Source organism: Pseudophryne corroboree, chromosome 3 (genome assembly GCF_028390025.1).
Source record: "Pseudophryne corroboree isolate aPseCor3 chromosome 3, aPseCor3.hap2, whole genome shotgun sequence".
Classification (NCBI taxonomy): Eukaryota; Metazoa; Chordata; class Amphibia; order Anura; family Myobatrachidae; genus Pseudophryne; species Pseudophryne corroboree.
The window spans coordinates 411,542,815-411,568,314 of NC_086446.1; the positions used below are offsets into that span (position 1 = coordinate 411,542,815).

The window sequence follows — 25,500 nt, forward strand, 5'->3', positions numbered from 1 at the left end:
TAGGAGTAAGCTGGGGGGGAGTGGGGACAATTAGGGTCAGGCTGCGGGAAAGGTGTATTAGGGTTTGGGGGGGGGGGTAGGGATCAGGGTTAGTTTACTTAATTAGTAAATGTCAGGATTTTAATCTCTGGGATGCCCCTCAGTGCTGAGGATAGTATATAGAATTGATACCGCGGCACTCGGAGTCGTTTAAAACTAGCAAAGTGTAGTCAAAAAAATGTACATCACATAGTCCAACATTTCGGGGTGCCTAACCCCTTTGTCAAGGTTTGACAAAGGGGTTAGGCACCCCAAAACGTTGGACTATGTGATGTACATTTTTATGACTACACTTTGCTAATTTTAAACGACTCCGAGTGCTGCAGTATCAATTCTGTTATATATATATAATTATATATATATATATATATTTATTACAGTGCCTGAAGTGGGCCGGTATACTATGGTATGGTATACCGGCACTTCTTCGAGCACTGTCCCCCGCCGCAGCAAGCGCTACTATTTCAAATCTGCCGCAGGCCGGCAGCCAATCAGTAGCAGCAGCTCCTGATTGGCTGCCGGTCCGCGGCAGATTTGAAATAGTACAGTGCCCGGCACCCGTCCCTGAGCCCTGACAAGTGCGGCAGCAAGGTTCGGCTCCTGCATGCAGCATGATTACACCAAGGCTCCGGCTTCTGCCCCCTGACAGCTCTGCTGCCCGGCTTTCTCTTTCTTTGATAACAACTCCAACTATGTGTGGCATAATGTGAATTTCGGCTCATTCCATGTGGCATAATGTGAATTTCGGCTCATACTGTGTGCTCTAATGTGAATTTTGGCTCATACCGTGTGTTCTAATGTGAATTTCGGCTCATACCATGTGCTATAATGTGATTTTCAGCTCATGCTGATTGCTGTGTGGTATAATGTGAATTTCGGCTCATACCATGCGCTATAGTGTGAATATCGGCTCATTCTATGTGCTATAATGTGAATTTCGCCTCATACCATGTGCTATAATGTGAATTTTGCCTCATACCGTGTGCTATAATGTGAATTTCGGCTCATACCGTGTGCTATAATGTGATTTTCAGCTCATACTGTGTGGTATAATGTGATTTTCGGCTCAAAGTGTGTGGTATAATGTGAAAGGGGCACCAGTACTAGAAAGTATAAGGGGTCCTACTATTGTGGTGCAAAATGTGTATAAGGGGTGGTAAACTGCACTGAAGGCCTGCCCCCTATTGAGTGGCCACGCACCCTTTTTCAAAGAAGCGCCCTTTTCCATACCTCCACTTCAAAATTTCCACTTCGACCACTGTGTGTGTGTGTGTGTGTGTGTGTGTGTGTGTGTTTTGGCAGGAGGGGGGGGGGGGGAGGTTTGCTGACTATTTGCCTAGGGTGCTGAGAAACCTTGCACCGGCCCTGGGTTAGTGCTTGCACAGGTGCCTCTCATCAGTTCTCTGTGTTCCCTCACCGCTCTTACTCAGCCTCCATACGCGCCCCCCCCCCCGTACAAACTTCTCCCTCCGTAAAAACTTCTCTCTTCAATGCTCAGTGTTCCCTAACTTATCCATTCCCCCCCCCCCCCATCCGCGGCACCCCTGACTCACCCCCTCCCCTTCACAGGCTCCTGTGTGCAATCCTCCAGGTTCCATCTGCGTGCCCCCTGAACAGGCTCCAGCCCGCTACATTCCCTCACTGCTATTACCTCCCCCCCTCCGCCCGTGCAGCAGAGACGCAGTGGTCCCGGACAGCTTTAATAGACACTGACAGTGGTGAGTGGTTTGAGTACCCTCCTCTCTTCAGTGCTCCGTGTTTCCGAACGGCTCCTTACCCCCCCCATCCGCGTCACCCCTGACACCCCCTCTCTCCCCCGCACAGGCTCCTGTCTGCAATCCTCCATGTTCCCTTACTGCCCCACCCCCCCTATCCGTGGCACCCCCGAATCCCCCCTCCCCCACACAGGCTCCTGTCTCCAGTCCTCCATGTTCCCCTACTGCTCCACGCCACCAACCGTGCACCCCAAAAGAACCCTCACCACACAGGCTCCTTTCTCCTGTCCTCCATGTTCCCTTACTGCTCCAGCCCCCCCACCCCCCCATTTCGTGGTACCCCCGCCACCCCCCCCCCCCCGCCACAGGCTCCTGTTTCCAGTCCTTCATGGTCCCTTACTGCTCTAACCCCCCATCTGTGGCACCCCTGACTACCCCCCTTCCCCCCTCACAGGCTTCTCTCTCCAGTTCTCCATGTTCCTTCACTGCGTGCTCCCTCACTGCTCCGACCCACCCCACATCCGCAGCCCCACTTCCTCATCAAAGGTCCCCCCTCCCCCACACAGACTCCCCTCCCCAGTCCTCCATGCTCCCTCACAGCTTCAAATTCCCCCATCCATGGCACCCCCTTTCCCGCAAAGACTCCCCTCTCCTCTCTGTTCCCTCACAGCTCCAAACTCCCCCATCTGTGGCACCCCCTCCCCAGCAGACTCCCCTCTCCTCTCTGTTCCCTCACAGCTCCAATCCCCCCATCTCCCCCACAGGTTCCGTTCCCTGACACCCTCTATCTCCGTCACCCAATGTCTCCCAGTCATTCTCTCCCTGTAAACCAATGTCTCTCTGTCATCCACTATCTCCATCACCCACTATCTCCCTGTCACTCTCACCATATCACATACTATCTCCCTGTCACCCACCTTCTCCCTGCCACCCAATGTCCCCGTCATTGTCTCCCTGTCACCCACTATGTCACCCTATGTCACTCCCTGTTACCCCTGCCTGCCCAGTCACCCACTATCTCCCTGTCACTCTCACTATGTCACGCAATGTCTCCCTGTCATCCACTATCTCCCAGTCACCCACTCCCTGCCACCCAGTGTCCCCGTCATTGTCTGCTTGTCATCCAATGTCTCCGTCACCCACTGTCTCCATCACCCTCACTATGTCCCTCCCTGAAACTCATGCCGGCCCAGTCACCCATTATCTCTCTGTCACCCTCACTATGTCACACATTGTCTCACTGTCACCCACTATATCCGTCACCCTCACTATGTCCCTCTCTGTTACCCCTGCCTGCCCAGTCACCCACTACCTGTCTGTCACCTACTTTGTCCATGTCACCCACTATCTCCCTTTCACTCTCTTAACATGTCAACCACTATCTCTCTGTCACCCTCTTCCTGTCATCGACTATCTCCAGGGAAGGGGGGGGGGTGCACCTGCCAGAATATTGCCTAGGGCATCAAAATAGTCAGGGCCGGCTCTGGGAGCAACTAATGTAAAGGGAGGTAACTCACACAAAAAACTCCCCATTGCCGTATTCAAAAAGTTGGTTGACAACCTACAGCTGATAGACATGTACTATTACCATAGTCCTTACATAAAAACCTATTGATCGTGACTACCTATATATCTTTATTTTAGTCCGTAACTATGTGTGTGGCAGATGCGCTGTGGGCGCATAACCGCCGGTGACACCTGCAGTTCCGTGCCACAGTAGTTGGGTGTTGCAGGCGGCTACTTGTTACAGACAGACAGTGATGCAGCTTGGAGGACGCACTGTGTGGTCCTTTTGGCTTCCCGATCTTGCAGCGTGTACTATGTCAAGTAAAGTATTGCGCTTCGGGGTGAGGGAAAACACAGACATAGACACTCACAGACATCCCCCCCCCCCCTCTGCTTCCATAATATGTTTAAAGGGGACTCTGCCTGTTGTAATGTGTAAAAAGAGGGACTCTACCTGCCTTAATGTGTAAAGGGGAGCTCTGCCTGCTGTAGTGTGTAAAAAGGGGGACTCAACATGCTGTAATGTGTAAAAGGGAGCTCTTGCCTGCCATAATGTGTAAAAGGCACTCTGCCTGCCATAACGTGTAAAAGGGAGCTCTGCCTGCCGTAATGTGTAAAAGGAAGCCATGTGGCCACGCCCCTTCCCCATAAAGCCATGCCCCTATATTTGATGGGGGGGGGGGGGGTGCGCCAAATCTGTTTCTTGCACACAGCGCTTAAATGTCTAGTTACGGCACTGTCACACCTGAATCAGATTTGGGCAGAATTTTATCACCATATTTCACAACTATTTTCGTTAAGAGAAATATAGGCAAATTTGTAGACCTGAAGCAGTGGGAACACACTAAATATAGCCCTATATGTGGAGACCGTTAAAAGAGCCTAAACATTTTTCTGAACAGCGCATAGTAAATTAGATACTTGATATGAAAGCATTTTATTCTAAATGAATATTTAAAATGGGCAAAGTAAGATTCTATACCCAGATTTAAAATAGCCTTGATTTTAGCAGTCACTTGTTAAACATATCACAGCTATCAGTACACATTGGCTCTTACATGGGCAAGCCTCACACAATGCGGTTCTCAGTCACGTTCAATATAACATGCTAGTCTGGACAGTGACTGACTCTTAAGCATATCACTGCAATTTAGGAAAAGATGACATCTTAGAAGTGTGTGTATGGCCAGCACACTTACGTTCTGCAATGGTCTGACCTCCTACAGTGAAACTACCCCCCCGAAAAACATTTTTACTATGATGTTGAAGGGGAGGGTAAGCTATAGAAGTGAATTCCATTCAATGTTAGAACAACTGTGGTTAAACAGAAAATGAACAAGATTTTACTTGCTGCATACTGTCATTGCTGTGAATGCCCATCCCACATCCCAAGTCACTGATTTTAATCAATGAGTACATTGCAGTTGTTAGCAATAATGGAGGCTGCAGCAGAAAATGTTCAAACTTTTTTTTTTTTTTTTTTGCTTCCTCTGCTAGTTTATCTAGCATACATTTACAGAGCAACGCATTTCCACTTTAATGTGATCATCTTTACTCTTAAGTATATAAGGAACAGCACCATTTACTTTGACAGGCATCACCATTAGAGTCTAGCTCCCAGTCATATGAAGCAAAAATTGCAAGACTAAGTAAAGCTAATATTTTCATTTATATGCCCCCTCATCCCCCATATCATACTCACCTTGCTTGCTATGTTGGCTTCATTCACATTCTCCACTCACCGAATTTTCCCCATGTTCAGATGATCAGAAATGCAATATCAGATGAGCATAAACATATCTCTGAGTGGGTAATCTGTTCCTTGGCCAGATTTTGGGAAGAGGACATTGAAATGAACATGTTTCTAATGCGTGAAGTACCTGGAATAGCATTCACAATGTCTTTGGTGAGTTCAAAGGATCCAATATTTGTTTACATAATATGGTCGCTCCGCTCTAGCACCCCAGTGTTCAGTTCTTTACTTTCTTTAATTACTTGTAGTAGTGTACAATGTATTATTATTTTTCCATAAAATGTTTTAATTTTGGCCATACCTTTATTGTACCTCCATTTCCTATCCAATTTGTGTCAGGTGAAACTCTGGGGGGTAAATTTAACTTACTCTTCTTGCCATATTTAAGCCGGAAATATAAAACGGGATCAGTATGTGATCCCACCGCACGGAAGGCCGAATCTCAGTATACTGACATCGGCATCCCAGGAACTAGAATGCCGGTAGGGGGGAGAGGGTAACGAAGACCCTTGCGGGCTCGGTGGAGAGCTTTGCTCGCCACAGGTTCTATTCTTCCTCATGGACACCCATAGAGGGGGAAGCACCTACCTCACCGGTATTCCAGCGGCGGTATAGCACCGCCCGTCAGGATCCCGGCGTCTATATTGAGACAGCCGGGATCCCAACGGGCGGTATGTTAACCGCATACCTATAAAACAGCTACACTTTGCATTTAACTTTGTTAGAAGGCCTCTAAGTAAAATATTCTGTTAATATATTTTTTATTTGTTTCACCAAAAATATTTTTAGTTTTGGGTGGAATTAGTCATTAACATTCATAAGCCACCCATTGCTATCCCACCAGGATGATATACTTTTTTTATTATAGTTATACTATTGAGATTGAAAAATAAAATATCAAATCCATGAAAAAACTTTTCTAAATGATGATAAAAAAGAAGGCAAAACAAAACCCAAAGAGCCCGTTAAGAGTCGTTCCAGGTTTCATTACAATTCCATAGAAATATCAGCAAACGGTAAATTTGTGTGTAATATATAAGTAGACGTGGTCTGAATGCCGATATGTTCAACAGGGTCCCGATATTGACATGTGACAAGTTGATATTCACAATATTAACAACCTACTGTAATGTTAACATGTGCCACATGGTGACAGTATGCATGTGGATGATACTATTTTACCCTAACTGCAGCCTAAGCTTAACCCTAATCTAAAGCCAGGGAAACACTGAAGCAACGGGCAATTGGGCCAATGTAAGGGACGAGTTCCCTTGTGCCCAATTGCCCATACATACTGGAAAGATTTGTTGAAGGACATAACAGATCACTGGGCCTGATTCAGGTTTGTAAGCAAAGCAAAAAGAACACTCAACTGGGCAAAACTATGTTGCACAGAAGGTGGGGCAGATGTAACGTGCAGAAATATTTAGATTTGGGTGGGTTACAGTTGTGCTCATAGCAGAATTTGTGATTTTCTGGCCATTTGTCAGAGAATATGAATGATAACTCACAAACTTTTCTTTCACTCATGGTTAGTGGTTGGGTGAAGCCATTTAATGTCAAACAACTGTTTTTACTCTTTTTAAATCATAATGACAACAGACACTACCCAAATGACCCTGATCAAAAGTTTACATACCCTGGAGATTTTGGCTTGATAACATGCACACAAGTTGACACAAACGGGTTTGAATGCCTACTAAAGGTAACCATCCTCACCTGTGATCTGTTTGCTTGTACTCAGTGTGTGTGTGTATAAAAGGTCAGCGAGTTTCTGGACTCCTGAAAGACCCTTGCATCTTTCATCCAGTGCTGCACTGACGTGTCTGGATTCTGAGTCATGGGGAAAGCAAAAGAATTGCCAAAGGATCTGCGAAAAAAGGTAACTGAACTGTATAAAACAGGAAAGGGATATAAAAAGATATCCAAGCAATTGAGAATGCCAATCAGCAGTGTTCAAACTCTAATTAAGAAGTGGAAAATGAGGGATTCTGTGGAAACCAAATCACGGTCAGGTAGACCAACAAAAATTTCAGCCACAACTGCCAGGAAAATTGTTCGGGATGCAAAGAAAAATCCACAGATAACTTCAGCTGAAATACAGGACTCTCTGAAAAAAAGTGGTGTGGTTGTTTCAAGATGCACAATAAGGAGGCATTTGAAGAAAAATGGGCTGCATGGTTGAGTCGCCAGAAGAAAGCCATTACTACGCAAATGCCACAAAGCATCCCGCTTACAATACTCCAAACAGCACAGAGACAAGCCTCAAAGCTTCTGGAACAAAGTCATTTGGAGTGATGAGACCAAAATTGAACTTTTTGGCCACAACCATAAACGTTACATTTGGAGAGGAGTCAACAAGGCCTATGTTGAAAGGTACACCATTCCTACTGTGAAACACGGAGGTGGATCGCTGATGTTTTGGGGATGTGTGGGCTACAACGGCACTGGAAACTTGGTCAAAATTGATGCAAGATGAAGGCAGCATGTTATCAGAAAATACTGGAGGAAAATTTGCACTCATCAGCCCGGAAGCTGCGCATGGGACGTACTTGGATGTTCCAACATGACAATGATCCAAAACACAAGGCCAAGTCGACCTGTCATTGGCTACAGCAGAATAAAGTGAAGGTACTGGAGTGGCGATCTGTCTCCTGACCTCAATATCATTGAGCCACTCTGGGGAGATCTCAAACGTGCAGTTCATGCAAGACAGCCCAAGAATTTACAGGAACTGGAGGCTTTTTGCCAAGAAGAATGGGCAGCTTTACCATCTCAGAAAATAAAGAGCCTCATCCACAACTACCACAAAAGAATTCAAGCTGTCATTGATGTTAAAGGGGGCAATACACGGTATTAAGAACTGGGGTATGTAAACTTTTGATCAGGGTCATTTGGGTAGTTTCTGTTGTCATTATGATTTAAACAGAGTAAACACAGTTGTTTGACAAGAAATGGCTTCACCCAACCACTAACCATGAGTGAAAGAAAAGCTTGTGAGTTATCATTCATATTTTCTGACAAATGGCCATAAAATCACAAATTCTGCTAGGGTATGTAAACTTATGAGCACAACTGTATATTGTTTCTGTGCAGGGTAAACACTGGCTGCTTTTGCATGTAGACTACAAATGGTATACAGCTTTATTTTTAAACTGCAATTTAGATATCAGTTTGAACAAACGCCACCCAAATCTAAATCTCTCTGCACATGTTACATTTGCCCCACCCCAGTGTTAATTTTGACTAAAAGAATTAATTGACTACAGTTTATTTCAGGACTAAAATTAGACTAAAATGAAAGATCTACTAACTAAATCTAAACTAAAACTAAGCAAAAAAAAGCGTTTGAAGCCGGTATCCTTTCCCCCCCGATTAAGATCACCCGTTAAAAAAACAGCTTTCCTCCTGAAAACACACACGTTCAGTGAAAACGGGTCTGTTTCTAGGGATCTGCTTTCGCCTGCCCGAGGCAGATGAAACAAAATCCCAGGAAAGGCGTGGTGACCAGTCAGTGTTGCATGCCCACCGCAGCTGGCTGGGACTGCTGTGAAGGCGCCCAGGAGCCGGCACTCAGCGCTGTGACCCCAGGCGGGGAAGCTGAAGCAGCACCATGACCCGCATCCCTCCTCTTACCCCTGCTCCGGTCACTTGACGGGAGAGCGGTCATGTAACCGTGGAGCCAGAGGTGCAGCGCTACCCTGTCTGCACCTGGAGCTGTCAGGAACCGACACCCGATGTAGTGACACAAAAACCCTAGTGCCAGCTTATCGGGGCAAATAGGATAGCCCTGGCCGAAATCATTACCTGCGGTAATGTATCTCTGGCAATAGGATATCCCCCATTGACTAATACTAAATTTAAAATCCTTGTCAAAATGAACGCTGGAAGTTGGGTTTAAAATTTGTAATCAACAATTATGTGTTCTAGATATTTGCAGAAAATAAATATGACCTGCTGTGAAGGAAAATAGCATTGCACTTGTTTGTTCTAACAAACTTAAGGCATTCATTTGTAAATGATATATGGGAGCACTACAGTAAGTCAGACTCAGTATGTAACACATTCACAGCCTACTGAGCCTAGGTTACTAAACACATAGTTAAAGACAGAGTATGTAAACTTCTCAAGGGAATTTTAGAGAAATGCTCTTCAGCAAAATCTATTACAGTATCATTAAACTGTTTGCAAAAGCTATTGACTAAAACATTGACTAAAATTAGACTAAAATGAAAACGAAGATCCAACAACTAAATCTTGACCAAAACAAAGGAAAAGAAAATTACTAAAATGTGACTTTAAACCAACTACAAATTTAAGTCAAAATGAACACTGCCCCACCTGCACTGCAAGATGGTTTTGTCCAGTTGTGTACTTTTTTGCTTTGCTTACAAACTGTTCCGTCCTTCATTTGCATAACATAGGTCGCTAGCGACGGATGTCTGGTTGACCGTGCAGCAAAGCCAACAGACCATGGGTGCACGCAAATCACCTGTACACACTGAGCGATGTAGCTGATTTGTCACAGTAAACCGTTCTCACATTGCTCCAGTGTGTACCCAGCATGACCCCAACACTCATATGTTCATAATGTAGACATGTATAATGTTGATATTTTTCAATGATGATATGTTGAACGTCGGCATTCAGAGCAGATATACTGACATCCTTTAGAATGTAAGCTCTCACGAGCAGGGTCCTTTTCCCTCATGTGCTTTTACGTCTCTTACTTATCTTCTTTTCAATACTCCCTTTGATGGCACCAAATCCTTCGGTTTTCTGCCACCCTGATACTTATTTCAGTGCTGTTTACTGACACAGCTATGTTTATATTCCCTGTACTTGTCCTATATTGTATTGAACTGTACATCACTGTCTTCATGTTTTGCTTATTTGTTAACTCTGTAATTGGGCGCTGTGGATCCCATGTGGTGCCATATAAATAAAGGATAATAATAATAATTCTGAATGTCAACATGGTAACTACAAACCGGTACATTTTGGTGGCCACTATTCTAAATTATACACGTTTCTTTACAACAATTAAATAAATAAATTGGCTATATGTGCTATTTAAAAGGACAATATGTCATGTCCGTTTAGAAGCGTCAAGTCTATGTCACAGCTATTCCAACTGCATTTTTTTCTCGGAAACATTTGACCTATTTCTGCTGTACGTTAGAAAAATGTAGTGACGGTTTACCACAGTACAGGTTGAGTATCCCATATCCAAAATGCTTGGGACCGGAAGTATTTTGGATATCGGATTTTTCCATATTTTGGAATAATTGCATACCATAATGAGATATCATGGTGATGGGACCTAAGTCTAAGCACAGAATACATTTATGTGTTATATACATCTTATACACACAGCCTGAAGGTCATTTTAGCCAATATTTTAATAACTTTGTGCATTAAACAAAGTGTGTGTATATTCACACAATTCATTTATGTTTCATACACACTTTATACACACAGCCTGAAGGTCATTTAATACAATATTTTTAATAACTTTGTGTATTAAACAAAGTTTGTGTACATTGAGCCATCAGAAATCAAAGGTTTCGCTATTTCACTCTCACTCAAAAAAATCCGTATTTCGGAATATTTGGATATGGGATACTCAACCTGTATCACGTTTCCCAAAACTCTGTATACTGTAGCATGAAAAATGTATCCGTCTTCTGCCTTCAGCATTACAAACCAACTTTATGTATCCCTCAGAGCCACGATTTAAGTCTGTCCTATAATCCAAGGAGCAAATACATTTTTAACCATTATAAATAAGAATTTACTTACCGATAATTCTATTTCTCGTAGTCCGTAGTGGATGCTGGGAACTCCGTAAGGACCATGGGGAATAGCGGCTCCGCAGGAGACTGGGCACAAAAGTAAAAGCTTTAGGACTACCTGGTGTGCACTGGCTCCTCCCCCTATGACCCTCCTCCAAGCCTCAGTTAGGATACTGTGCCCGGACGAGCGTACACAATAAGGAAGGATTTTGAATCCCGGGTAAGACTCATACCAGCCACACCAATCACACCGTATAACCTGTGATCTGAACCCAGTTAACAGCATGATAACAGAGGAGCCTCTGAAAAGATGGCTCACAACAATAATAACCCGATTTTTGTAACAATAACTATGTACAAGTAATGCAGACAATCCGCACTTGGGATGGGCGCCCAGCATCCACTACGGACTATGAGAAATAGAATTATCGGTAAGTAAATTCTTATTTTCTCTAACGTCCTAAGTGGATGCTGGGGACTCCGTAAGGACCATGGGGATTATACCAAAGCTCCCAAACGGGCGGGAGAGTGCGGATGACTCTGCAGCACCGAATGAGAGAACTCCAGGTCCTCCTCAGCCAGGGTATCAAATTTGTAGAATTTAGCAAACGCGTTTGCCCCTGACCAAGTAGCTGCTCGGCAAAGTTGTAAAGACGAGATCCCTCGGGCAGCCGCCCAAGATGAGCCCACCTTCCTTGTGGAATGGGCTTTTACAGATTTTGGCTGTGGCAGGCCTGCCACAGAATGTGCAAGCTGAATTGTACTACAAATCCAACGAGCAATAGTCTGCTTAGAAGCAGGAGCACCCAGCTTGTTGGGTGCATACAGGATAAACAGCGAGTCAGATTTTCTGACTCCAGCCGTCCTGGAAACATATATTTTCAGGGCCCTGACTACGTCCAGCAACTTGGAGTCCTCCAAGTCCCTAGTAGCCGCAGGTACCACAATAGGCTGGTTCAAGTGAAACGCTGAAACCACCTTAGGGAGAAATTGAGGAAGAGTCCTCAATTCCGCCCTGTCTGAATGGAAGATCAGATAAGGGCTTTTACAGGATAAAGCCCCCCAATTCTGACACGCGCCTGGCCGAGGCCAGGGCCAACAACATGACCACTTTCCATGTGAGATATTTTAACTCCACAGATTCAAGTGGTTCAAACCAATGTGACTTTAGGAACCCCAAACTACATTGAGATCCCAAGGTGCCACTGGAGGCACAAAAGGAGGCTGTATATGCAGTACCCCTTTTACAAACGTCTGAACTTCAGGAACTGAAGCTAGTTCTTTCTGGAAGAAAATTGACAGGGCCGAAATTTGAACCTTAATGGACCCCAATTTTAGGCCCATAGACACTCCTGTTTACAGGAAATGCAGGAATCGACCTAGTTGAAATTCCTCCATCGGGGCCTTAACATATTTTCGCCAAATGCGGTGATAATGCTTTGCGGTTACATCCTTCCTGGCTTGATCAGGGTAGGGATGACTTCATCCGGAATGCCTTTTTCCTTCAGGATCCGGCGTTCAACCGCCCTGCCGTCAAACGCAGCCGCGGTAAGTCTTGGAATAGACAGGGTCCTTGCTGGAGCAGGTCCCTTCTTAGAAGTAGAGGCCACGGGTCCTCCGTGAGCATCTCTTGAAGTTCCGGGTACCAAGTCCTTCTTGGCCAATCCGGAGCCACGAGTATAGTTCTTACTCCCCTCCGTCTTATAATTCTCAGTACTTTTGGTATGAGAGGAAGAGGAGGGAACACATACACTGACTGGTACACCCACGGTGTTACCAGAGCGTCCACAGCTATTGCCTGAGGGTCCCTTGACCTGGCGCAATACCTGTCCAATTTTTTTGTTTAGGCGGGACGCCATCATGTCCACCTTTGGTTTTTCCCAATGGTTTACAATCATGTGGAAGACTTCTGGGTGAAGTCCCCACTCTCCCGGGTGGAGGTCGTGCCTGCTGAGGAAGTCTGCTTCCCAGTTATCCACTCCCGGAATGAACACTGCTGACAGTGCTATCACATGATTTTCCGCCCAGCGAAAAATCCTTGCAGCTTCTGCCATTGCCCTCCTGCTTCTTGTGCCGCCCTGTCTGTTTACGTGGGCGACTGCCGTGATGTTGTCCGACTGGATCAGCACCGGCTGACCTTGAAGCAGAGGTCTTGCTTGGCTTAGGGCATTGTAAATGGCCCTTAGCTCCAAAATATTTATGTGAAGTGATGTCTCCAGGCTTGACCACAAGCCCTGGAAATTTCTTCCCTGTGTGACTGCTCTCCAGCCTCGCAGGCTGGCATCCGTGGTCACCAGGACCCAGTCCTGAATGCCGAATCTGCGGCCCTCTAGAAGATGAGCACTCTGCAACCACCACAGGAGAGACACCCTTGTCTTTGGTGACAGGGTTATCCGCTGATGCATCTGAAGATGCGATCCGGACCATTTGTCCAGCAGGTCCCACTGGAAAGTTCTTGCGTGGAATCTGCCGAATGGAATTGCTTCGTACGATGCCACCATTTTTCCCAGGACCCTTGTGCACTGATGCACTGACACTTGGCCTGGTTTTAGGAGGTTTCTGACTAGTTCGGATAACTCCCTGGCTTTCTCCTCCGGGAGAAAACACCTTTTTCTGGACTGTGTCCAGGATCATCCCTAGGAATAGAAGGCGTGTCGTCAGGATCAGCTGCGATTTTGGAATATTGAGAATCCAACCGTGCTACCGCAGCACTATCTGAGATAGTGCTACCCCGACTTCCAACTGTTCCCTGGATCTTGCCCTTATCAGGAGATCGTCCAAGTAAGGGATAACTAAAAACTCCCTTCTTTCGAAGGAGTATCATCATTTCGGCCATTACCTTGGTAAAGACCCGTGGTGCCGTGGACAATCCAAACGGCAGCGTCTGAAACTGATAGTGACAGTTCTGTACCACAAACCTGAGGTACCCTTGGAGAAGGGTAAATTGGGACATGTAGGTAAGCATCTTTGATGTCCAGAGAGACCATATAGTCCCCTTCTTCCAGGTTTGCAATCACTGCTCTGAGTGACTCCATCTTGAATTTGAACCTTTGTATGTAAGTGTTCAAGGATTTTAGATTTAAAATTGGTCTCACCGAGCCGTCCGGCTTCGGTACCACCAATAGTGTGGAATAGTACCCCTTTCCCTGTTGCAGGAGGGGTACCTTGATTATCACCTGCTGGGAATACAGCCTGTGAATGGCTTGCAATACTGTCTCCCTGTCTGAGGGAGACGTCGGTAAAGCAGACTTTATGAAACGGCGAGGGGAAGACGTCTCAAATTTCTTGAGACGGGCCCCCACCGTGCCTGAGACCGCTTGTAAAGCCCCAGCGTCATGTTGAGGACTTTGCGGAGGCGGGAGAGGGCTTTTGTGGGAATTGGCTGTTTGCTGCAGCCTTTTTCCTCTCCCTCTGCCACGGGGCAGAAATGAGGCGCCTTTTGCCCGCTTTATGGGGCCGAAAGGACTGCGCCTGATAATACGGCGTCTTCTTAGGTTGAGAAGCTACCTGGGGTAAAAATTTGGATTTTCCAGCCGTTGCCGTGGCCACCAGGTCTGTTAGACCTACCCCAAATAACTCTTCCCTTTTATAAGGCGATACTTCCATATGCCTTTTGGGATCAGCATCACATGACCACTGTCTTGTCCATAACCTTCTTCTGGCAGAAATGGACAGCGCACTTACTCTTGATGCCAGTCGGCAAATATCCCTCTGTGCATCACGCATATATAGAAATGCATCTTTTAAATGCTCTATAGTTAGTAATATACTGTCCCTATCTAGGGTATCAATATTGTCAGTCAGGGAATCCGACCAAGCCACCCCAGCACTGCACATCCAGGCTGAGGCGATTGCTGGTCGCAGTATCACACCCGTGTGAGTGTATATACATTTTAGGATATTTTACTGCTTTCTGTCAGTAGGTTCCTTAAGGGCGGCCGTATCCGGGGACGGTAGTGCCACCTGTTTAGACAAGCGTGTGAGCGCTTTATTCACCCTAAAGGGTGTTTCCCAACGTGCCCTATCCTCTGGCGGGAAGGGGTATGATGCCAATAACTTTTTTATCGGGGGAAACCCACGCATCATCACACACTTCATTTAATTCCTCAGATGCAGGAAAAACTACAGGCAGTTTTTTCTCACCCAACATAATACCCTTTTTAGTGGTACTGGTATTATCAGAAATGTGTAAAAACATTTTCCATAGCCTCAATCATGTAACGTGTGGCCCTACTGGAAGTCACATTCGTCTCTTAATCGTCGACACTGGAGTCAGTATCCGTGTCGGCGTCTGTATCTGCCATCTGCGGTAACGGGCGTTTTAGAGCCCCAGATGGCTTTTGAGACACCTGGACAGGCACAGACTGAGTCACCGGCCGTCTCATGTCATCAATCTTTTGTAAAGAGCTGACACTGTCACATAATTCCTTCCATAAGCTCATCCACTCAGGTGTCGACTCCCTAGGGGGTGACATCTGTTACAGGCAATTGCTCCGCCTCCACCTCAATTTCCTCCTCATACATGTCGACACAACGTACCGACACACAGCACACACACAGGGAATGCTCTGATAGAGGACAGGACCCCACTAGCCCCTTTGGGGAGACAGAGGGAGAGTATGCCAGCACACACCAGAGCGCTATATATATATACAGGGATAACCTTATATAAGTGTTTTTCCCCTTATAGCTGCTGTATTGTTATACTGCGCCTAATTAGTGCCCCCCTCTCTTTTTTAACCCCTTTCTGTAGTGTAGTAACTGCAGGGGAGAGCCAGGGAGCTTCCCTCCAACGGAGCTGTGAGAGAAAATGGCGCCAGTGTGCTGAGGAGATAGGCTCCGCCCCCTTCTCGGCGGCCTTTTCTCCCGTTTTTCTGTGGAATCTGGCAGGGGTTAAAATACACCCATATAGCCCTGGGGGTTATATGTGGTGTATTTATGCCAGCCAAGGTGTTTTACATTGCTGCTCAGGGCGCCCCCCCCTAGCGCCCTGCACCCTCAGTGACCGAAGTGTGAAGTGTGCCTGAGTAACAATGGCGCACAGCTGCAGTGCTGTGCGCTACCTTGTTGAAGACTGATGTCTTCTGCCGCCGATTTTTCCGGACCTTTTCTTGCTTCTGGCTCTGTAAGGGGGCCGGCGGCGCGGCTCCGGGACCGAGCTCCGAGACTGGGCCTGTGTTCGGTCCCTCTGGAGCTAATGGTGTCCAGTAGCCTAAGAAGCCCAATCCACTCTGCACGCAGGTGAGTTCGCTTCTTCTCCCCTTAGTCCCTCGATGCAGTGAGCCTGTTGCCAGCAGGTCTCACTGAAAATAAAAAAACCTAAAACTAAACTTTTCACTAAGAAGCTCAGGAGAGCCCCTAGTGTGCACCCTTCTCGGCCGGGCACAAAAATCTAACTGAGGCTTGGAGGAGGGTCATAGGGGGAGGAGCCAGTGCACACCAGGTAGTCCTAAAGCTTTTACTTTTGTGCCCAGTCTCCTGCGGAGCCGCTATTCCCCATGGTCCTTACGGAGTTCCCAGCATCCACTAGGACGTCAGAGAAAAGCAGATGTCCAGCGCGAGTTGCAAGCAGTCACATATGCTGCCGCACATATTTTGGTGATGGAACACTAATGTGCACGTCTTCATGCAGAACACATAGTGCTGTCCCACGGTTTTCTATTCCATGATAAAGTCATCAATACTGATATCAGGACCCTATGTTGGGTGCAAAAGGTCAAACTTAAATAGTTGCCCCCTCTGCATGACTCGGAATAGGATGCAACTCTGGCTACATACACGACACTCCCACAGGACAGTTTTCTTCCATATGAACGCCCAGCTGACACCCTGAAACGCTGAGAAATGGGTGCGATACATCCAGCTCAGAAACAGAGGAAGATGTGTAAAAAATGTTTTAAAGCATGTGTGCAGTTTGCTACAATTCACTAGATGCGTACAAATACAGAGCTGTGTGCGATACAGAATCAGGCCCAAAGCCTCAAATTATATAGAGAAGCACTCAGAGGCGTAACTAGAAATTTTTCTCCCCCAAGCCGAAAAATTCTTCGGCGCCCCCCCCACCCCCTTCATGCTCCATAATTGGGCGCAAGAAAGGGATAAATATGCGCGCGCCTTCGACGCGCGCAGCAAAAAAAGGGGCGTGGTTCGTTGGAATGGGCGTGGTTTCTCATAAAGGGGCGTGGCATTGCAGGAAAAGACTACCTTATACCCCAGTTTTGCAACCTGCACGCCCAGACGTTGGCCACCACAGGAAAGAAAAATAATCCTGATTCTTGCCCCTTACATTATTTGTCATTTTTCCTCCTTATAGTGATGCCCAGTATACATTATGCCACATACTGCAATGGCCCTTAGACATTATGCCGCACACAATAATGCACATGACACAATATGCACACACTGTAATGCCCCCGACACATTATGCCACACACCGTAATGCCTGTGACACATTATGCCACACACCGTAATGCCTGTGACACATTATGCCACACACCGTAATGCCTGTGACACATTATGCCACACACCGTAATGCCTGTGACACATTATGACAGGAATCGCAATGCCCGTTATACATTATGCTACACACTGCAATGCCCCTGATACATTATAGCACATACAATGTCTGTGACACATTATGACACACACCGCAATGTCCGTGATACATTATGCCACACACTGCAATGCCCGATACATTATAGCACATACAATGCCTGTGACACATTATGCCACACACTGCAATGACCTTGAGACATTATACCACAATGCCCGTGATATAGTATACCATACACCGTAATGCCTGTGACACATACCGCAATGCCCTGCCCGTTATACCCTATGCCACACACCGCAATGCCCGTTATGTATTATGCCACACTGCAATGACCCTGAGACATTATACCACAATGCCCGTGATATAGTATACCACACACCGTAATGCCTGACACATTATGACACACACCACAATGTCCGTGATACATTATGCCACACACTGCAATGACCCTGAGACATTATACCACATATCACAATGCCCGCGATATAGTATACCATACACCGTAATGCCTGTGACACATTATGACACACACCGCAATGTCCGTGATACATTATGCCACACACCGTAATGCCCATTACACATTAAGTCCTACAGTAAGGCTTCTAATTACTTTTCAATTACCTGCTCGTTGTCAGGGGTTTCATGCACTGGGTGTCATGCTCGTTGCCAGGGGTTTCATGCTCTTGGTTCCATGCACGGTGCCAGGGGTTTTCATGCTCAGGGTGTCATGCTCGTTGCCAGGGGTTTCATGCACTGGGTGTCATGCTCGTTGCCAGGTGTTTCATGCACTGGGTGTCATGCTCGTTGCCAGGTGTTTCATGCACTGGGTGTCATGCTCGTTGCTAGTCCTCGTTGCTAGGGCTGTGCTCCCAGTGCCAGATATTCCCCTACGGTGCCAGGTACTCACATGCCCCAGTGCCAAATATAGCCCCCCCCCCATGTGCCAGGTACACATATACCCCCCCAGTGCCACATATGCCCCCAGTGCCAGATATTCCCCCCCCAGTGCCACATATGCCCCCAGTGCCAGATATGCCCCCAGTGCCATATATTCCCCCCGTGCCAGATATTCCCCCCCAGTGCCATATATGCCCCCAGTGCCAGATATTCCCCCCGTGCCATATATGCCCCCAGTGCCAGATATTCCCCCCCAGTGCCATATATGCCCCCAGTGCCAGATATTCCCCCTCAGTGCCATATATGCCCCCAGTGCCAGATATTCCCCCCAGTGCCATATATGCCCCCAGTGCCAGATATTCCCCCCCGTGCCATATATGCCCCCAGTGCCAGATATTCCCCCCCCCCGTGCCATATATGCCCCCAGTGCCAGATATTCCCCCCCAGTGCCATATATGCCCCCAGTGACAGATATTCCCCCCCAGTGCCATATATGCCCCCAGTGACAGATCATATATGCCCCCAGTGACAGATATTCCCCCCGTGCCATATATGCCCCCTGTGCCAGATATTCCCCCCCAGTGCCAGATATTCCCCCCCAGTGCCATATATGCCCCCAGTGCCAGATATTCCCCCCGTGCCATATATGCCCCCAGTGCCATATATGCCCCCCCAGTGCCATATATGCCCCCAGTGCCAGATATTCCCCCCCAGTGCCATATATGCCCCAGTGCCAGATATTCCCCCAGTGCCATATATGCCCCAGTGCCAGATATTCCCCCCAGTGCCATATATGCCCCCAGTGCCAGATATTTCTTCCGCCCCCCCCCCCCCCCCCCGCGCCGCTTTTTGGAGGGACAGCTCGCCTCTCCTGTGTCCCTCCTGCTGCATCATCTCCGGCGGCCGCGGGTCTAATAGGGGGAAGTGCCGGTTCGTGAGCCAATTAGAGCTCACGGACGGCACTTCCCCCTATTAGACCCGCGGCCGCCGGAGATGATGCAGGAGGGACACAGGAGAGGCGAGCTGTCCCTCCGTGTCCCTCCAAAAAGCGGCGGAGGGAAGCAGACCGCAGACTGACATGCGGACGCTCGTCCGCATGTCAGTCTGCTGTAAATCAGTGGCGCCCCCGCAGCCCCTCGCCCCCAAGCCACCGCGAGGGCTGCGGGGACAGTAGTTACGCCACTGGAAGCACTAACAAGGCTGATTTTCTGCTGGAGTAGATATGGGTCAGTGTGTATTTTAATTCCTACTTCATGACACATGAGACCAGTCTTGGATATTTTAACAGCAATCTCACTGGTGTCTCCCTTGGGCTAAGCCAGTGCTCTAAAGTCTTGATAAGATAATATATTAAACATGTCTCAGGCTGTGGTGTCCTGGGAGGGACCATTCCCTCTTAAAGCATGTCATAGAAGTGAACTATTTAGAAGGACAGCGACAGGCTTCATCTAAATTCGACATGCAAGCTTGTGCTATTTTGGGCACAGCAGTTCTCTTACGATCTGAACAGAGTGGCCGCTAGACTGACAGCAACATTGTCATTTTATATCATATTACAAATATGAAACCAAACACAGTCACACCTTTGTATATAGATAGGTATTATGATGATTGTAAAAAGTTTACTTGTTCTGTGCAATAATGTTTTTGAAAAAAAACACACCAAAAAAACACAATGATTTTTATTACTGTACTGAAGCTAATTACAAACCTTCAATGTATCTGTTTTGACGGGTTACGGTCGTTAGGTCGATCATGCCATTAAGTCGAAATGCATTAGGTCGAAATGTACTAGGTCGTCAGGTCAAAAGGTTGACATGAGTTTTTAAAATTTTTGGGAATTTTTCATACTTAAACCACGTGGACTACGATTGGAACGGTAATCTGTGTCAAGCGAAGCGAGGCACCATGCCCGTCGCTCGCCATGCAAGAGGACACAGTGCACTAATTTGGGTTCTCCGTTACTTTACGGAGAAAATGACACCAAAAACAGTCAAAAAACTCATGTCGACCTAGTACATGTCAACCTAATTACCATGTCGACCTATTGTCCCTGTCGACCTAAGTTGTGTCTATCCAACGACCCATACCCGTTTTGACTTGAATGGAGACTACTAGCAGTGTACATCTATTTAGCATGTATAGTATTTGTGCATATCTCCCAACCTGCAGGACAGTCATAATTTGAGGGAACTATCCTGCAATGGACATAATTATCCAGATTTGTGAGCGGTTGGAAGGTATTTACCCTGATGCATACAGTGGAGGCAGGTATCCTCACTGCATGCTGTAAATATACTTCTAAGTACACTATTCTTATCTTTTATTTATATGTTGCCACATGGGTTTCAAAGCCTCACAAAGTACATATACAGGGACAGAGGAAAAATAACAAGGCAGTTCAAGAGACTTCCAGTACAAAACATTGCAGAGCATTATTATTATTACATTTATAAAAGGTGCCACAAGTGGTTTGCAGCAATGTACGCGGACTACAAGCTGGATAAACATTCCTGCATATGCAATCATAGTACCCACAGAAGCAGCTCCAGCTACACTCCAAGGTTCGGAGCGGTTGTTGGCAGTGGGGAGGAGTTGATGGCATACTGTAAATGAGTGAGGAAAGCTTTCTGTTCACAGTAGACAACCCTGCAGGTAAGTGCGCATACTGTAGGTTTCCAGGGAGCAGAACAATAAATCACATAAAAAATGTAAGTGGCAAAATTCAACCTAACGTTTTAACCCCTTCGTTGCTGAGGGTTTTCTCAGCCCTGTGCTGAGCCTATTTAATTACTTGTCACATTCCAACATCAATATTGGTAATTTTTTGTATGCAGTACCCACACCAGTAATAGCCTACCTTGTTTCTTCATAAGACTTGGAGTTTTCAGGAAAAAAATTAGACAATTGAAATGTAACCAAAATATATATATTTTTAATGCTTCCTCATTAGTGCCCTTCCCATCTATGGAAAACGGAATTTTTCCATAGTGCAGGACATTATCACCAAAAAATAGCTGCTAAGGGATTGCATCATTTTAAAATTAGAGTCCCTCTTTGAAATGTGGGTACCCCACGCATGGGCATATTAAAGACCATGGGAGGAAACATGTGAGCTGTGTACCCACTCCTCTGAGCAGCGACTGCCACCCCCTTGTTGCCCCACATCTTACCATGAGCCAGCAAGTGGGTTCCTCCTACGTGGTGCCATCTTCCCATTAACATTCTGAAATATGGCACATTCACACATGAGAGCCAAGGCCCTGGCGCAGTGCCAGAGTCTTTTCTTTTTATGGCGGCACCTAGTTTGAAAGTGAAGATTCTCCTTTTTCAAACAAGTGCTCATCCATCAACAGATGCTAAGATGGGGGAGATAGGAAACTGGAGTCTGCACCACCAGGTGTGGTATAATAGACATACATTATCCAGGTAGACAGTAAATAGGTTGACAGCATATGGTCGACATGCAGTAAGCAGACAGGTACAAAAGGTCGACATGACAATGGTCTATACAAAAATAACAGACCTGAGATTTTTGTGTTTTTTTTAGGCCAAATCTTGTATATATCATGTTATGTGACCACCATCAGTACAAACGTGTACCCTCACAGGCTCGATTTGCAAGGTGGCTTGCCCTGCTTAGTTTACCACACATTACTATTCCCAATTGGTGTCCATGTAGATAGTAAATTAAACAAACTTGTGAAAACCCAAAAAACATGTGTCGACAAATTGCGCGTTGACCATAGTCATGTCAACTTTTGAACCAGTAAACCTTTTGTACCTATCAGCCCAATGCATGTCGACCTATCGATTGTCTCCCTAGATAGTGTAGATCAGGCATGTCCAAACTGCGGCCCTCCAGCTGTTGTGAAACTACATATCCCAGCATGCCCTGACACAGTTTTGCGGTCAGAGAATGCTAAAGCTGTGTCAGGGCATGCTGGGATGTGTAGTTTCTCAACAGCTGGAGGGCCGCAGTTTGGATATGCCTGGTGTAGATCTATCATCCAGATACCGTCTCATCATCCACCAAAATACTTTTTTTTTTTCTTGAGCAAAGTGACTCAATAATATCAGTTTCTAGCAAAATCATCATCCCCCCGGGTCAGTTCAACAAATACATATTATGGTTTTCATCGATAATGCAGTTTGAAAAGGTACAGGTTGATGATAAGTCCCAGTTTTTGCTTTCATGGTATTGACAGTAATCTCCCCATTATTCCTACTACACTGAGAAGTGGGTGGGATGCAGGAGGGGTGAATGGGGGGGATGAACTACCCTGAAAATCATGATTTTCATGCAGGTTCCAGGAGTGTAGGCAAGATTCAAGTGTTTTTGTGGACTAAGCAATGGTAGTGCTCCATTCTGAAAAGCAAGGAATGGTCCCCAAAATATGTCCTCTCCACCCCTTTATATTATTTAAAATGCCACTCACACCATGGTAAGATTTTACAGTTTTTTTAAAGTGGCAATCATTTACACTGCAAAACCAGGTTGATTTTGCTGTGTAAATGATTGGCACTTTAAGAAAAACTGCAAAACCTTACCAAATCTCCCACTTTTTGAAACTCTCACTCTATTACATTTGGCCCCAAATGTGTGATTATTCATTGAGAAGGGTGTACCAAAGGTTCTGCACTGTCCTGACAGTTTTACCTTAAGATAAAGATTTTACCGGTAGCCGGTCTTTAGGTCGACACTCAATATGTCGACATTGACTATAGGTCGACATGGACAAGGTTGACGTGAGTTTTTTTAAAAAAAATCATTAAAAAAAAAAAACTTTTTCATACTTTACAATCCACGTGGACTACAATTGGGGACATGGTGCATTCATTGGAGATCCCGGTTACTTTACGAAGAAAACTACACAAAAAACCCCATTAAAAAAACTCATGCCGACCTATTTCAAGTGTCGACGTACTCACTGTCTACCAATAGTGGTTGACCTAGTGACTGTCAATCCTATGGTTCACACCCGATTTTACCTACCTTTTCACCCGCATGGGGGTGGGGTGCTCATAAAAAATTTTGCATTTCATCCGAAAAAGCAATGTGAGTTTGGAATTGAATTGCAAATGAAATTCCCACTGCGATTTTACATGAGAATGGCTTATAGGACCCAACTTGCACCTACCTGAATTGAAGCTTTTGTGTTTCAAAGCGGATTTCCAGCATCAAAAATACCATCATGCAATAACACAAATCATAATAGGCAAGTAAATAAAATGCTTGTTTTGTGTTTATTTTTACAAGATGGGTCCAAACAGAGCCTTATAATCACAACTAAGGGGGAATGTGGAAAAAAGTATTGGTGAAAGTATATTAAAAATCTGATTCAATAAATAAAAGGTTAACGAAATAAAATGTCAGCCCTTCTTTTGGAGTGAATTGCAGGTCTGTCTTTTAGGGAAACAGGTTTACTGTAAGTTACTAATCAGCACACAGTGCAAGTGTCTGAACATAATGGTGGCATCATAGATCAATGGTACCACAAAAGAACTACCCACAAGGGCTCTGCCTGCCAAGAAGTGGAGGAGGATGAGCAAAGAAGGGAGGGAGTGCTGTTCAACATGTTGAAAGACCAGTTTTTTTTAGTAGAAAAGTGCCACACCTCCCTGGATACCCAATATCACAGTGTGGGACGTCCCCTAGCCAGTGACAGAGAGAGAGGGAGAGAGAGACAGACACTTCAAGGCACAGGGTGATCTGAAAGGAGAGACGCTGAATGCGACCTCTCATGTCCCCTAACTGACTGTAACTTGCAGGGTGACTGCAGTCTGTCCTGATACACCTTATGTATAGTGCACATAACAGTGACACTGATTATGACTGTCACAGAGGACAGTGAATGTCCTCAGTTGTCATATAGTCAGCCAGAGAGTTGTTCAATGTGTACTACAGTTAATAACTTCTAATAGCGCCTGTTTACCAAAGTTTGCATTGCCCCCCTCCACTCCAAAAACTGCATCAGATTTATCAAGATACATTCCCCTTTCTCCACCCTCCCCCATGGGATGCCTGATAAACAGCAGCCTTGTGATTGTGACTGGACGATTTCGCACAGTGCAGAAATGTTGCCTTAATGTTCCGCTTTCTGCATATACCACCGTCTTTACATGAAACAAGCCTGCTATAAAGTTAAGTCCTCTATAAATCTGGATTTCCTAAGAACTTCTGTCAGCTAACAGATACACATGTCTGCATGGTTTCTCTGTATTCGGTCTCACAATTGGCAGCAATATAGCAAATAATCACCTACAACAGAGGTATTCACAGTACGAAACTATTCTGACTTTTAATAAAAATGTAAATATTGAAGCAAATAGCAATACTTTCCAATAGTTCCTATTCCAGCTATTGCACATACCTTCCCACTCTACTATCTACTTGACATTAATAATTACATTGTTACTGTATGTAGTTTATAAATAGAATGTTAACATGAAAAAGGTTAGGGCAGTACATTACAAATAGTTTGTGTCTTACCCTTGATGCTGACCCCCAGACCCCCTGCCTCTTGCTTGACCACTCTGACTGTCCTCCGCAGGTTGATAATTGAGTCCGGGACACCCCCTGTAATCTCCCCCCCATTCACTGCTCTCTCTTCAGGAGCCCCAGGCTCTGGCTCTGGGGTGAAGCTCAGAGTCTCTTCCCCAAGAAGGAGAAGTATCCGGATCCAGCGTTCTCCTGGACATCGCAGCTCCAGTAATCCGCTCCTCTGAGCCCTGGCAGGAGAAGCCATGGCTAGTGTGCCCTCAGAGGGATTGATGCAAGGGGGGCAGCAGGAGGAAAACCTCTCCGAGCTGGATAGGGAGTGGTATAGGAGGAAACCCTCCCTGGGCTGTGGCTACACATGGTTAGTACCGCCCTGCTATCCTCCCATACCCAAATATTGCTACCTACACTGCGAGCAGTGCTGCCACTTTCAAATTCCAGATTTCCTGGTTTTGAACTTTTCCTGGAATATCCAGGTCAAAATCTCCAAATTCTATCAAAATATGTCCTCAAATGCCAAGGTACATACATAAATAAATCTAACATGAAAGCTAACAAAAACTAAGTTCCTGTGTTATTTCCTTTGTTCTTTCAGTCTGCATGTAAGCTAGAGAGAGACTGCTGCATGCATTCTGCAACTCCATCCCCCCTCCCCTGTCCTCTCCCATTCCCTCCCCTTACTCTTTGCCAGCCCTTACTGTGGATAAGATAACAGCATGCAAACCTGCTGTAGTTTAATC

At 46.0% G+C, this 25,500-nt stretch overlaps 1 protein-coding gene across 1 annotated transcript in view; it reads right to left on the reverse strand.

Moving 5' to 3' along the window:
- SNTA1 (syntrophin alpha 1) overlaps nucleotides 1–25,076 on the reverse strand; it is a 107,985-nt gene extending 82,909 nt beyond the window's left edge. Inside the window, exon 1 of the mRNA XM_063960203.1 lies at nucleotides 24,752–25,076. Coding sequence (XP_063816273.1) covers nucleotides 24,752–25,007 — 256 coding nt within the window. The 5' untranslated portion in view covers nucleotides 25,008–25,076. The remainder of the gene's footprint in view (nucleotides 1–24,751) is intronic.
- Nucleotides 25,077–25,500: the final 424 nt, after the last annotated feature.